Source organism: Canis lupus, chromosome 12 (genome assembly GCF_011100685.1).
Source record: "Canis lupus familiaris isolate Mischka breed German Shepherd chromosome 12, alternate assembly UU_Cfam_GSD_1.0, whole genome shotgun sequence".
Taxonomy (NCBI): Eukaryota; Metazoa; Chordata; class Mammalia; order Carnivora; family Canidae; genus Canis; species Canis lupus.
The window spans coordinates 17,651,148-17,663,937 of NC_049233.1; the positions used below are offsets into that span (position 1 = coordinate 17,651,148).

Below are 12,790 nucleotides of genomic sequence, written 5' to 3' on the forward strand. Positions count from 1 at the left end.
CAAATTGAGGTCTAATTCAGTGTAGAGGTTATATGCCATTGATCAGCCTCCCTATTAACATCGCTAGTGCTTTTCTATGAACTCAACATTCAAAACCCTTCCCCCTGTGTTTCAGCAGAGGTGAGTTCAGATTAAGTTCTGGCATCTTTCCTCTATTACAAGAGCCTTAAAGTCTTGCTTTGATAGATTCACTTTATCCAGTGCCAGTTTTGCTATGACAGGGATGAGATAAGATCAGGAGAGGAACATTTATGTTTATGATGGGAAGATACATTTGACTTCATAAAGGCTGAAGATGCTTTGCATCTCAGGGGAACTGACCGTGATTTTGTTATTCTACAGCTTGTGTGTCTTGCCTATGCCTTCCCTGGGGCTTCAGAGCACCGGGCACACGGTTGTGGTTGTGAGGTCCACAAGTTCCAGTTATTTGAGGAGCAGGAGCTTTCACTCTCTGACCTCAGCAAACTGGCAATACTTATATGCAATGATTCGTTGTTAACCACCCTTTTTTGATTATTCACAAAATGAAACTCATGTCTTACATGTCTTCTATATAGTGTGATCCTCACTTAAAAGTTGAATTTTCAAAAAAAAGAAAAGTTGAATTTTTTTCATTGCAGTTTTGAAGATGTTCATGGGTGTGTTAGAACAAACCATTAAATAGTCATCCTGCCCAAACCAATTAAAACTACTGATTGGTGATACTCAGGTGCTTTGGAGGAAAAGGATAGTTTGGATTTGAAAGAAAGACCTTAGAGCAGGAGTGAAAGTTCTAGTTGTCACATGTTCTGTCTTAGAAAATGACAGTAGAGAGGCTTCCACTACACTGATTAGCCAAGGAACTCAGTCTGACCTGACTTGAGAACTCTCTGCAATGATGCGGCTGAAGTGCTTGAGCTGGCAAAATGCAGAAAAGGGGAGCTGGTGCTAAGGACCAAATCAGGAGCTGGGGCTGAGCTTGCAGTGCAGAGCCTAGGCCCGGAGCAGGGCACATATCTTGTGAGGCATTGGTCGAGTGGTGAAGCCAATGTCGGGAGTTAGGTCCAGGTCCAGATGGGAGACCCCAGGGGGTGGCTGGAAGGTGAACTTCTGCATGAGGCTGGTGAAGAACAAGAAAAGCTCCATCTTGGCCAGTGACTCACCAGCACACATCCGGCGACCTGGAGTGATGGATATGATGGACGGTTATAAGATGTGTGAACAGAAAAATCTAAAACGCAACCTGGACAAAGACGAAAGCTGTCCACATGGGATTTCTCCTATTTTAGAATGTGTGAATTGGTCACTTTAACCTCTTCTGAGTTCTGTGGGCTCTGCAGAAGCCCTAGAAATGCAAAAATTAAGTACATATGCTAACTATCCCTGTGAGCTTCCACAAGGGAAACAAGCAACAAACATTAGCATTTTAACCTGAAAAATGTTAGGACAGGTAAAACCAAGTGTGTCATGAGAACAGATAGTAAAGGTGCCCAATGTGATTTGAAGGGTCAGGGAGACCTCTTCCTTTGTATGAGAGCTTTCTATCTCAGCTCCTGTGTAAACGGTGAGAAGTCAGCCAGGCAAAATTGTGGCGAGATGTAGAAGGGGTCATGATGTATTTTGGGGCTAAAAAAACTTGATTCTGACCAGAACATGGATCATGAGTTAGGGAGTCCAAGACCTGAGGCCAGAGGATAAGTAGACACTAGGTTATGCTGAAGTATTTTAAGAACAGAGATTTGGTTAGTATTACTTTTAGAACATGACTTATTTGGGAAAATGTCAAGATTTTGAAAAATGGAGTCAGTTAAAATTGAGGAAATCTTCAGGACGCCTGGGTGGCTCAGTGGTTGAGCATCTGCCTTTGGCTCAGGGTGTGATCCTGGGTTCCCAGGATCTAGTCCCACATCAGACTCTCTGTGAGGAGCCTGCTCCTCCCTCTCCCTATGTCTCTGCCTCTCTCTAAAATCTTAAAGAAAATTGAGGAAGTCTTCTAGGTAAGTTTTTATTGACATAAGCGGGGACTTAATGGTTATATGTATTTCTTAAGAGACACTGAATTGAGAATGGTGCATTTTTTTCTGGCTCAAATTTTTTTAAAGTTTTTTTTTTTTTAAGATTTTATTTGTTTATTCGTGAGAGACCAAAGAGAGAGGCAGAGACATAGGCAGAGGGAGAATCAGGTTCCATGCAGGGAGCCCGATGAGGAACCTGATCCCAGGACCTGAGCTAAAGGCAGATTCTCAACCACTGAGCCACCCAGTGGCCCCTCTGGCTCAAATTTAATGAGTTTTGTGGTTACACTGTAGAACAAAGATAATATATTTGATTGAGATATGGCATTATGAAAAGTTTCTGCTTCCAGTCCTGTAGAAGACCCAGACAGATCTTTTCATTCCTCTTTCCAGGGTCTGTAAATCCTAAGCCTGCTGCGTTGCTTTCCTGCCAATGAAATGTTGCAGACAGTCCAGTTAGATTTCTTTTGTTGTTGTTTGTTTATTTAATTTGGAAGATAACTCTCAAGTATACTGAGTCACAAAAGACTTCAAAGTTCAGAAAAGTATTTAAATGTGGTTATTTTTCAACTCATGGAAAGTAGCACTTTGGTTTATGTAGGACATCAGGGAAACAGATTAACTCCACAAATGGGGTGGTGGGGGACAGTTTTTCACTATGCCTAGTAGCAAGGCAGGATTTTTAGGAGTGAAAGGCAATGTCTACTACCTCTCTCTGTCTGAAAATATTTATTAAATAAAAGCTAACAATTCAATGTTTAATTTAGCTTGTCTTTGAGACTACTGCTCCCAAAGGGCTTACTGCCCGGTAGGTGAGCCCAACAAGGAAAGAGGTAAATATTATACAGATTCACAAGCTTCAATAGGGTGTTATGGGAGACCATGGAAGGAACACCTAATCTAGTTTTGGGGATTAGACCTTCCCACCTGCCCAGAATGAAATGTATGCTGGTAGTGTCATCTAAATGAACGATAAATAATGCAATTTAGGGTGAGAATTATCTAACCTATATTTAGGTTTATTTGGTTTAAGGTAAGAGTCTAGCTGCCTAGCAAGAGAAAGCACGAATCAGTTTAGTTTACTTTTATGGGTACCTTGATGAAAACATAGCAAATTATCTTATCTTTTAAAAAAATGCTCTATGCAGAATTAGGAGTGATCATGATCAAAGATCAAATAACCTCTCCAGAGAGCAAAATCTCTTTCTTAATGCAGCAAGTAAGAAGTGAGAAGAACTGGGGAAGAATGACTTCAACACAACTAAAGGAATGAAGACTTCACACTCAACACTGGTTTTATGATATTTTTTTTCTTGTGATAGTTTTGTGGTGGTTATATTTTAAGAATATTTCCATTTGTTTATGATAAAAAAGAGTATCACTGCTTCTAGATTTCCTACAGCAGGAAACACACACACACAGTATAGCTGGAGATTTTTAGAATTCTCGAGGTAAGCTTTGGTAAAATTGTTCGAAGATGGGCCACCGTACAAAAAATCTGGACTGTTTGCTGCTTGTCTCATTTCCTTTAACTCTGGTTCCAGATGCGATACTACATTTTTATTTCAAGTAGGAGTCATTAATACATGTACTGTTTTCTTGTATATCAACCTATGTGTGTGTTTGTGTGTAAAAATTAGGAGAATGCATTGTACTTTGTGTCTCTCTCTATCCCTTAGTTAGCGGTAGGTAAGGAAAGTCTATCCTTTGGGTGACTGCTGTTTACCTATCACTGAATGGGTACCTGGAGTGAATGCTAACCTACCGTTTGTGTAAGTAGAAAGGCACAACATAACAGACTGCTTGGTACAGTTTTGCTGTACCATGGTACAGTTTTGCTAAGATGCTTTCCTAGGAATGGAGAATTCACTTTAGGTTCTCAGGAATCCATACAATTATAGAGTAAATCCATTTAGTTCCCTGGATTCCAAAATGTACTCTGGTGGAAAGCTCTTCTCTCTTCCCTATCTCTAAGCCCCCTCCCTCCCTACCCTACCCAAGAAATCCTAAGAAAAACACTGGCATTTGTATATATTAAAGCAAAGCTTTTTAGAGGTGCCTGGGTCACTTAGTTGGTTAAGGCACCAACTCTTGGTCCTCAGGGTCCTGAGTTAAAGCCTCGAGTTGGGTTTCATGCTGAGAGTGGAGCCTACTTAAAAAAATAAATAAGGCAAAGCTTTTCTGGTTACGGTGAAGGTGGCTGCTCATTGTCACCTGTTTAACTTTCTCCGCAAATTCCATAGCCTCAGCTGTAAGGAATCTTCAAGGTTTCCCTAAGAAAATGCCATTGCAGTGCCTAATGTCTTACAGCCAATTTACAGCCTGGGAGGAAAGGCCCCTTCCACTCTCACATCTTTCTGACATTTAGTGACACATGGAAACAATTACAAAACCAAAGCACAGTCCTCAGACAAGGCCCAATCTCTCTAGATTTTTCAAAGCACCTTTCTCAAAATAGGATATCTTACCCAGTGAAAAGGGCATAAACGCTTCTTTCTTGATAAACTTTCCAGTAGAACTGAGGAAATGGTTGGGATTAAATGTGTCTGGCTTTTCCCACTGTGTTTGGTCCCGAAGTACAGAGGTCAGCAAAGTGATGACCTCAGTGCCCTAGAAATAGAAGCGCTATTAATGACAGACATTACATTCCTTCTGAAAAAAGTGGATCTTTAAAAATGTGTGAAGGTCTGGGTTGCTCATTTTCCAGAAACAGTATGTTCTTGAAGAATATGGAAGGAGAGGAAGTAGAGGGGCAGCAGGCAGGACTTGAGATTGAGTGTGGAACATGCACTTACTCAACCACATTTTTGTTCAGTACCTTAACTAAAAAAACACAAGCCTTGGACTCAGGACTGGAAATTGTTTCTTACTTAGTCATGTGTTTGCTATGTGATAATGGCATGTTTTTAGCTTTTGCTATATCCCAGTTTCTAAACTTATATGAAAGGAGTTAAATAATTCTTATGTGGTGACTTAGCCTCAGAGGCAGTGATATGCAGGACAGAACCTGGTGCGGTTCCTGGCAGGTCTGAGGCTCAGGGAAGTTTTGCTCCTTTGCCTCCAGGGACTGTAAGAGTGGACAAGCTAGATCTCACAAGCCCATCAAATCCTCAAAAGTCAGTTACCCCCCTTCCACAGCTTGCTACATGCTCTGAGACAACTGAGGACATCAAGGAAAGGACCTCTAACTGTGATACAGGAAAGAGTATTCTGAAGACTAAAAATAAAATAAGAGTAGAAAGAAAAGACTGCCTCTCAGTTAAGGACAGTGTTTACTACTTCACCATAGTTAATCATAGCTTCCTGTCCAAGAAATCTTTGGAATACTATCATTGTGGTTAGCTGGCTTAGCACGTGAATCGGTATAGTTTTTGAATCATGAAAAGCAAACAACTGCTTTAAAGTGTTTTATTTTAAAATTACCTTTGTTGCTTTCTTTTTTATTTGTAAGTATACGTACCCGGACATTGTGGATTTTTCCTCCTCCTAAGAACTGTGCTAGATATTTCCATTGGAGCTCAGTGAAACCATGGGACCTAGCAGCCAGTAGCATGGTAGGCGTGTTAGACCCCTTGTACCTGTGAAGCTCTGATACAGTGCTCTACGTAGCTTGTAGCCAGATAGATAACTAGAACTAAAATCCTGCCATTATTACAGCTTCCTTGGTGGTTTCTTTTTCTTCTTTCTTTGGTTATATTTGTCTTCATGAGCTACTAATCTGATAAATTCAGTCCAACAGTGTGTTTCATGCATGCTGAGAAGAGAAACTCCAAACATGAATGTTGCCCCCTTGTTTGCAGGGTACGCACAGGGGGTAGCAAGTGATAGTGTGGGCAGGGGGTCCACATAACCAGTGGCCCCTGTGCATTCATGTAGAGATGGCTCAGAAGCAGTGACCAGACTAGACTTTAAGGAAAAGAATTAGTGCTGTAGGCAGACGCTGGTCCTCTGCCAATTCCCGCCTTCAGTATACTTTTAGCAAAGATCTATTCTTTCCACTGGCAAAGCAAAGAATGCATCTAGATGCTGTAAGGTTGAGAAGCAGAGGGCCTGAGCATGTTTCTGTGTGAGGAGGGAAGTGGGGCTGGAGGTGCTGCTGTCAGGGGCCCTGCGTGGAGTGAACCGCTTTCTAAATGGTGGCACCCCTTTCCGGGGATCTGGCGGTGATCTGGCCCCCCTACCTACCCATCTTGCTCTGTGAACCCCAATTTCCTCAACTACCACTTAAAAAATAATAATACCTTTTAAGGTTGCGCAGAGTAATTAGCACCTATTCTGTCTACACACAAACTGACACACTCAGTTCACCTTTATTGCCTGGTAGGAAGGGAGCAGGAGGCTGAGATCACCTTTGGCAGTTTATTGCAGTGCTTCTGTGATTTTTGAGCAGCTGACATTTTTTTCCCTCTTCCCTCACTTCCCCTTCTTAAACCCTTACCTTGGGGATATAGTAATTTTTAAACATAACGTTTGTGGTTGTTGCATGAGGTAAGCCCGTGGGCAGGATATTAGCAAATCTCTGTACTTCGTGAATGACAGCATCTGTGTATGGCATTTGAGTTCGATGTGTAATCCGAGGCTGAGCTGACCCCACAACTTTGGTGATCTCATCACAGACCTTTTCTGGATAAAATACAGAATGATTAGAGTGGGGGTAGGGTGGGGGATATTGGAACAGTCTTCTCAATTTTCCTTCCATGTGAAAATGAACCTAAGCGCTGAGTTCTGACTCATCTTTTCTCTGATCTGCTTCCACTCTTAGACCTCTATTCCTGAGGCTCCTCTGGGGACCTACATGGGGTGACACCTGCAGACCATCTCCAGAAGCTTGAAGAGCAAAATCTCCTTTCTTATGTCAAAAGGAAACTAAAGATGCACACTGTCCTTGAGGGTATAAATTAAAGGTATCCAGTGTGGCCATAGAATTCTGCTTTTTCCACCCAAGAGATTTCTGAGTCCTTCCTTCAGGCAATGCTCTGAATCTTAGGAGACCTACTCTGGACCTCAGGATATCGCATCATGAGCAGAAGTGCCCAGCACAGCGTGGTGGCTGTGGTCTCTGTACCAGCCGCAAAGAGGTTACTAACGAGTGCCACCAGATTTTCATCACTGAAATAGGTTGTAGATGTATCTTTCTCCTGAAAAGGAAAAAGGAATCATTAGTGATGAAATATTTTTATACTGGTCAGTCATGGCAAATAACCCAACATGAATTTAAAAAACTAAGCCTGGCATTCTTTCAACAGAGTGGATTTTTTTTTTTGTTATGAAGATGTGCAGAATTTTTGGGTAAAGTACATTCCAAGTGCTAATCATGATAAATAATTCTAACAATGGGAAAGGCTCTTTGACATTTGGAAATTAGTTTTTAACTGAGTGATTAGAATATGCCCAACATTGTTTCTTTTTTAAAAATTGCATTAAATCTTTGTGTTAGTTAATGAAACACATTTCCAATGCAATAAAAGGAATACTGTACTAATTCTAAAAGCTAACATTGGAGATCATCTATATGTCTTGTTTTTTTTTTTTTTTTTTTTTTTTTAAAGAGAGTGATGTGAAAAGCAGTAGAAAATACTCAAGAATGGAAAACGTAGTAAATACCATTCTTTGTAGAGTACATATCTGCCATTATTAACTTAATTGAATCCAGCGATCTTTCTGCTTTGAAAGAAATATATTTCCTCAAGATGCTATTACTTAAGCAAAATAATAAACAATAGGCTAAGGTAACCCCTGAGCAAAACACTATTACCTCCTGCTGTCTGACCAAAAAGGCATCAATGAAACTTCTTGGATCATTTTTGTCAAATTTATGCTGATGATCTAGGAAAGTCATCCTTATAAAAGCAAATAATTCATCTCTATTCCTGAGTACTGTCTTATGACTTTTTAGGAGGAACCCCAAAACTGGAAACATATTGAAAAGCTGAAAGAATAGAAAACAACATAGTTAAATGTATATATGTAATGCCTGCAATCCTGGGAATGATACCATTATTTCTAGAAGCATTATAGAAATAATATCTCATTTAGACTTCCATTATTTTTAAAGATTTTATTTATCTATTCATGAAAGACACAGAGAGAGAAAGAGAGAGAGAGACAGAGACAAAGGCAGAAGGAGAAGCAGGCTCCCTGCAGGGAGCCCGATGTGGGACTCAATCGGTTACCGGAACCACTCCCTGAGCAGAAGGCAGACACTCAACCACTGAGCCACCCAGGCATCCCTAACTAAAATCTTAAAAAAAAAAAAAAAAAAAAAAAAAAAAAAATTTAGTTAAAGATTGAACTATTTATTTACTTATTTTTAATTTATTTAAGTTCAAATAATTAACATAGTGTGCATTATTAGTTTCAGAGGTAGAGTTCAGCAATTCATTGGTCTTATATAATACCTAGTGCTCATTACATCATCTGCCCTCCTTAATGACCATCACGCAGTTAATCCATCCTTCCACCCACTTCCCCTCCAGCCACCTTCAGTTTGTTTCCTGTTATTAAGAGTCTCTTATGGTTTGTCTCCTTCTCTGGTTTTGTCTTTAGTTTTCCCTCCCTTCCCCTACGCTCCTCTGTTTTGTTTCTTAAATTCCACATGAGTGAAATCATATGATAATTGTCATTCTCTGATTGAGTTAAAAATAAAATTAGACATAGTCACCTGTTTCAGTCTTCTCTCATACCTGTATTTAGAGTAAATCTGTACTTATCATAAGAGAACCCAAATTCGGGCAGCCCGGGTGGCTCAGGGGTTTAGCGCCGCCTTTGGCTCAGGGCGTGATCCTAGGGAACCGGGGTCGAGTCCCCACATTGGGCTCCCTGCATGGAGCCTGCTCCTCCCTCTGCCTGTGTCTCTCTCTACCTCTCTGTCTCTCTGTTTCTCATGAGTAAATAAATAAAATCTTAAAAAAAAAAAAAGAGAACCCAAATTAACAATAACTACCAATAACATTGTTAGTTGTCAGTTGTGCTATTGAAAATGGGAACTATTTGACAAGGCTCTTAGTCCCAACATTCTAGAAGATAGCAACTTTCTTGCTCATGAATATACAAAAACTGGATTGTAGCACTATTTTGAACTTCCATGAATCAGAATAAATGTTAGTTTTATTTAATACTTTTTCTAGTACTTGATAGTTCTTTAAATTCACTCTTCTAAGTGAATTCTACTGAGTATTTCTTATTCATTCATGGTTTACCCCGATGGTCGATTCATAACTAGTGGTATAGGTAAAAAATGAATGGCCAAGATTGTAAAATTTACTGAACTCATATATTGCACTATTTATTGATATGATTCACAATCCATGCATCATAAGGTATTTGATGCAGTAATTTGTGATGGAAGAATTATCAGATGTGTTAACCAACCAGGCTTGTAACATTTCTGTATTCAGAATATTCCAGAAAGCGTACATCTTTGAAATGGCAAATACTTTTTCATGGTCTCTTGAATAATACCCTAGAGGAAGTAAAATTGAATAGGGAAGATACAGTTACCGCAATCCTAGGACCTCCAATGAGCTTCACATTTTCACCAATCAAGGTTAAGAGTCTCAGGAATTGGGTGTCTTGGTAATCAAACCGTTTTCCGAGCAACACTGACACGATGACATTAGCAACAGAAGCATTCATTACTGTTTTGACCTCAAAGGGTTTTCCTACAAGAGAATTCATTAATCAGATTAGGAATGCTCACATAAACAGTATTAAACCAGTCCTGGAATGATTGGGACAGACTGTCAAGAAAAGACTTCATGGAGGAATGGATTATCGGTGACCATGCCTTTTAAGAAGAGGTGAGAGTAGATGGGCCTTGAAAAATATCCAGAATTTGATTAAAATACTGAAAGTATATGTTAGCAAAAATCTACATGTGTCTCATTTAGAGGAATTAAAATGTGCCAGGTGAGGGACATTTCCGTGTGTGTGTAGCAAATGTTAATGCATAACATCTGAGAAAATATCAACCTAGAAGGCTTCAATCAAATTCAAAAATTTAAATAGGATATTTATATGATTAAGATGATTTTACTTGAAAGAACTTCATCCAGAGCCTCTTATTTTTAGCCTCTTCTGTTACTGGGACCTGTTTTCCTCAGCATCATTGAAAACTATTTAGATTATTAAATATGTATCAGTGGAAGTACACTTATTTTTGGTCACTGGAATGCTAAGACTTACTCTTAACATCAGCACCTATCTTAAATGTGGAGGCTGAAGACCTAGGGTAATTTCTATAGAGAATATATTTACTTCTTAATATATACATGTGAGGGTATGTGAGATGCTATGTTCACAAAGTCCTGAGAAATTGTTAGAAGCTTAACCATGGAGAAGGAATAGATGTTTTCCTATAGATACTCTCTCCAAAGTGCTGACAGGCTCTCTATGTATACAGGGACTGCTAATTTAGCACGTGGAGCCCTGACCCTTGTCTCTTTTCTGTATTTATCTCAGGCTTGTCTACCTTTGACCATTTTTCTTCATATTACTACCTGCATCAGTGAAGATAATATTCAAAGGAGCATATTTTTAGTAAGGAATGAACTCAGTTTATTAAAGAAATGAGAAAACTTTTAACATGAAGATAATTAAATATTAAAATAACATGGAATTAACTCTCTATCATTTAAAGAGATCAGATACCATATCTATTATGGAAGAACTGTTCCAAATTAAAGGAGGCAAAAGAGATGTGACAACTGAATGTAATGCAAGCGCCAAGATTTTCTCCTGCTATTTAAGACATTAATGGCACAACAGCAAAATCTGGCAAACTAAGTTCTGTGGATTACTGAGTCAATACTAATTTCCTGAGTTTTGAAAAATGTACTTTGGGGATGGGAGAGAATGTTTTTGTTTATTTTTAAGAAATACATTGAGGTGTTTAGGAATAAAGGGAGAGCATGTCTCCAAAGTACTTTCAAACAGGTTAGAAAAAGAGAGAAAGAGAGATGGCAAATGTAAAATGTTGACATTTGGGGTATGTTACAGAAGAGTATGATTTGGGGAATTATTTGTAAATTCTTGGAATTTTCCTGTGAGACTGAAATTATGTGTAAATAATAAAATATAGCTTTTGGGTTCTTTCTCATGAAAAATAAGACATGGTTTAATTCATTCTACGCACCTCTGTGAGACTCAAAGCTCCATATGAGATGTTGGCATTCCTCTATAATGGTATCTTCTATGATCCGCTTGCCCATTCCAAAGTTCCGTAAGGTGGCCAAACTGAATCTTCTCATAGTTTTCCAGGTTTCACCATGAGAGAAAACAATTCCTTATAATGAGGAGAGTGTTTTACAATTATTTCCTCAAAGCTTTTATCATTTAATTTGCGAGGACAAATAAAAATTAAAAGAAGCTTTATCCTTCCTGTTGAAAATAAGAGACTCCCCTCTCAAAGCATTTACTTTAAAGACTTGTAAGTAATATATAATCATATCATATGTATGTATGACTTATACATAAGTCATTCTGACTTATTTCAGATAGGTCAGACTTATTTCAGGACTCATTTCAGTCCTTCTGAAAATTAGAATAGGTCTTTGGTCAGCTTTATGACCTAGCAATGTCTTTCTCAGGGACTTTGGGGCCACCTGTTTTTCAGAATACAGACATCAAGGAAGAAAGTGCCCCTTTCAGGGCAGCCCGGGGGGGGGTGATGGTGGGGGGCAGCGGTTTAGCGCCTGCCTTTGGCCCAGGGCATGATCCTGGAGACCCCAGATCGAGTCCCTCATGGGGCTCCCTGCAGGGAGCCTGCTTCTCCCTCTGCCTGTGTCTCTGCCTCTCTCTCTCTGTGTATCTCATGAACAAATAAATAAAATAAAAAAAAAAAAGATAATTTTAAAAAGAAAAAAGAAAAAAAGAAAGTGCCCATTTCTCCCAGATTCTGTGGGAGGGCCGAGCCTTACTTTGGTGAGTACCTTGCCCCAAGTTCAAAACTACCTCTTATCATAAAGATATAGGAATTCTATTATTCTTTTTTATCCAATTAACACAGATGGTCACTCCAATTACCGGGTGAATCAAGGATGCACTATGTATGACAAATGGTGCTGCCAAGCTCTCTTGGTTATTGAGGACTAGTTCTTGTTTCTCTTAAGGACATTTTTGTAATGGGTTGTATCTGCTTGGTTATATAAAAGAGTGGCATTTCTTTATGTTTTTGCAATTTCTTAGTAGATTGTGATAGATATCACATTTTGGTTTGATGCTTATTCAATAACAAAATTATCTTCTTTTCTATTACCTTTGTGGAGAGGAGGATTTCTGGGCTGGGAGAAGATTTTGGTTTTAGTTCTATATCTCTGACAAATTTATTAAGCAATTCTTGAGTTTCTACTATATGCTTACATCATGTAGGTGTGGTTAATGGATAGATGAACGATAAAAACAAAGTCTCTTTTGCTAGGGAAGAATGTAGACTATAGACACAAGAGTACCCAAGAAAAAAGTTACAGTAAATAACTACCAAGAGGTGTAACCAAGCTTCCACATTAGTGCTATATGTACTAATTTCTAGGCACACATATTGTTGTAGCATATAGTAGGTGCTCCATAAATATTTATTGAATAAAGCAGCTAGATGAATTTGTGTGTGGCTACAGGAAATAATAATAATCAAACAAGGTTTAGAAGAGTTGGGACATATACTAACTTACAGAAAAATAAGGAGAGAGAAGGTTGCCAAAGTGGCCCACCTCTTTCCATGGTGGGATTTGTGGTAGTAGTGGCATTCTTCTTGTGTTTCAGTCCCTAGTCCCCGCCCTTCCTCCATTTGCATTTGAGGT

General features: G+C 39.1%; 1 protein-coding gene and 1 long non-coding RNA gene across 4 annotated transcripts in view; one reads left to right on the forward strand and one right to left on the reverse strand.

The window, feature by feature from the left end:
* Positions 1-764: 764 nt before the first annotated feature.
* Positions 765-11,383, reverse strand: LOC610105 (cytochrome P450 2K6-like). The gene is made up of 7 exons (XM_038554288.1): positions 11,128-11,383; positions 9,495-9,655; positions 7,750-7,923; positions 6,991-7,132; positions 6,433-6,617; positions 4,463-4,604; positions 765-1,160 (listed from the first exon to the last, which is right to left on the reverse strand). Exons 1-7 carry the CDS (start codon positions 11,240-11,242, stop codon positions 973-975), a joined length of 1,107 nt encoding a protein of 368 aa, XP_038410216.1. The 5' UTR covers positions 11,243-11,383; the 3' UTR covers positions 765-972.
* Positions 11,223-12,790, forward strand: part of LOC119874176 — a 31,773-nt gene continuing 30,205 nt past the window's right edge. For all 3 annotated transcript variants that reach the window (XR_005367808.1, XR_005367810.1, XR_005367809.1), the window contains exon 1: positions 11,223-11,421. This is a non-coding gene — a long non-coding RNA (uncharacterized LOC119874176). The remainder of the gene's footprint in view (positions 11,422-12,790) is intronic.

Excerpts from the sequence above, each read along its gene's own strand:
- LOC610105 (XM_038554288.1), bottom strand. The coding sequence starts at position 11,242 with ATGAGAAGATTCAGTTTGGCCACCTTACGGAACTTTGGAATGGGCAAG. Across the intron at positions 9,656-11,127 it reads GAGCTTTGAGTCTCACAGAG|GAAAACCCTTTGAGGTCAAA; the intron begins GTGCGTAGAATG and ends ATTCTCTTGTAG. Across the intron at positions 7,924-9,494 it reads TTGGAGGTCCTAGGATTGCG|CTTTTCAATATGTTTCCAGT; the intron begins GTAACTGTATCT and ends CTATTCTTTCAG.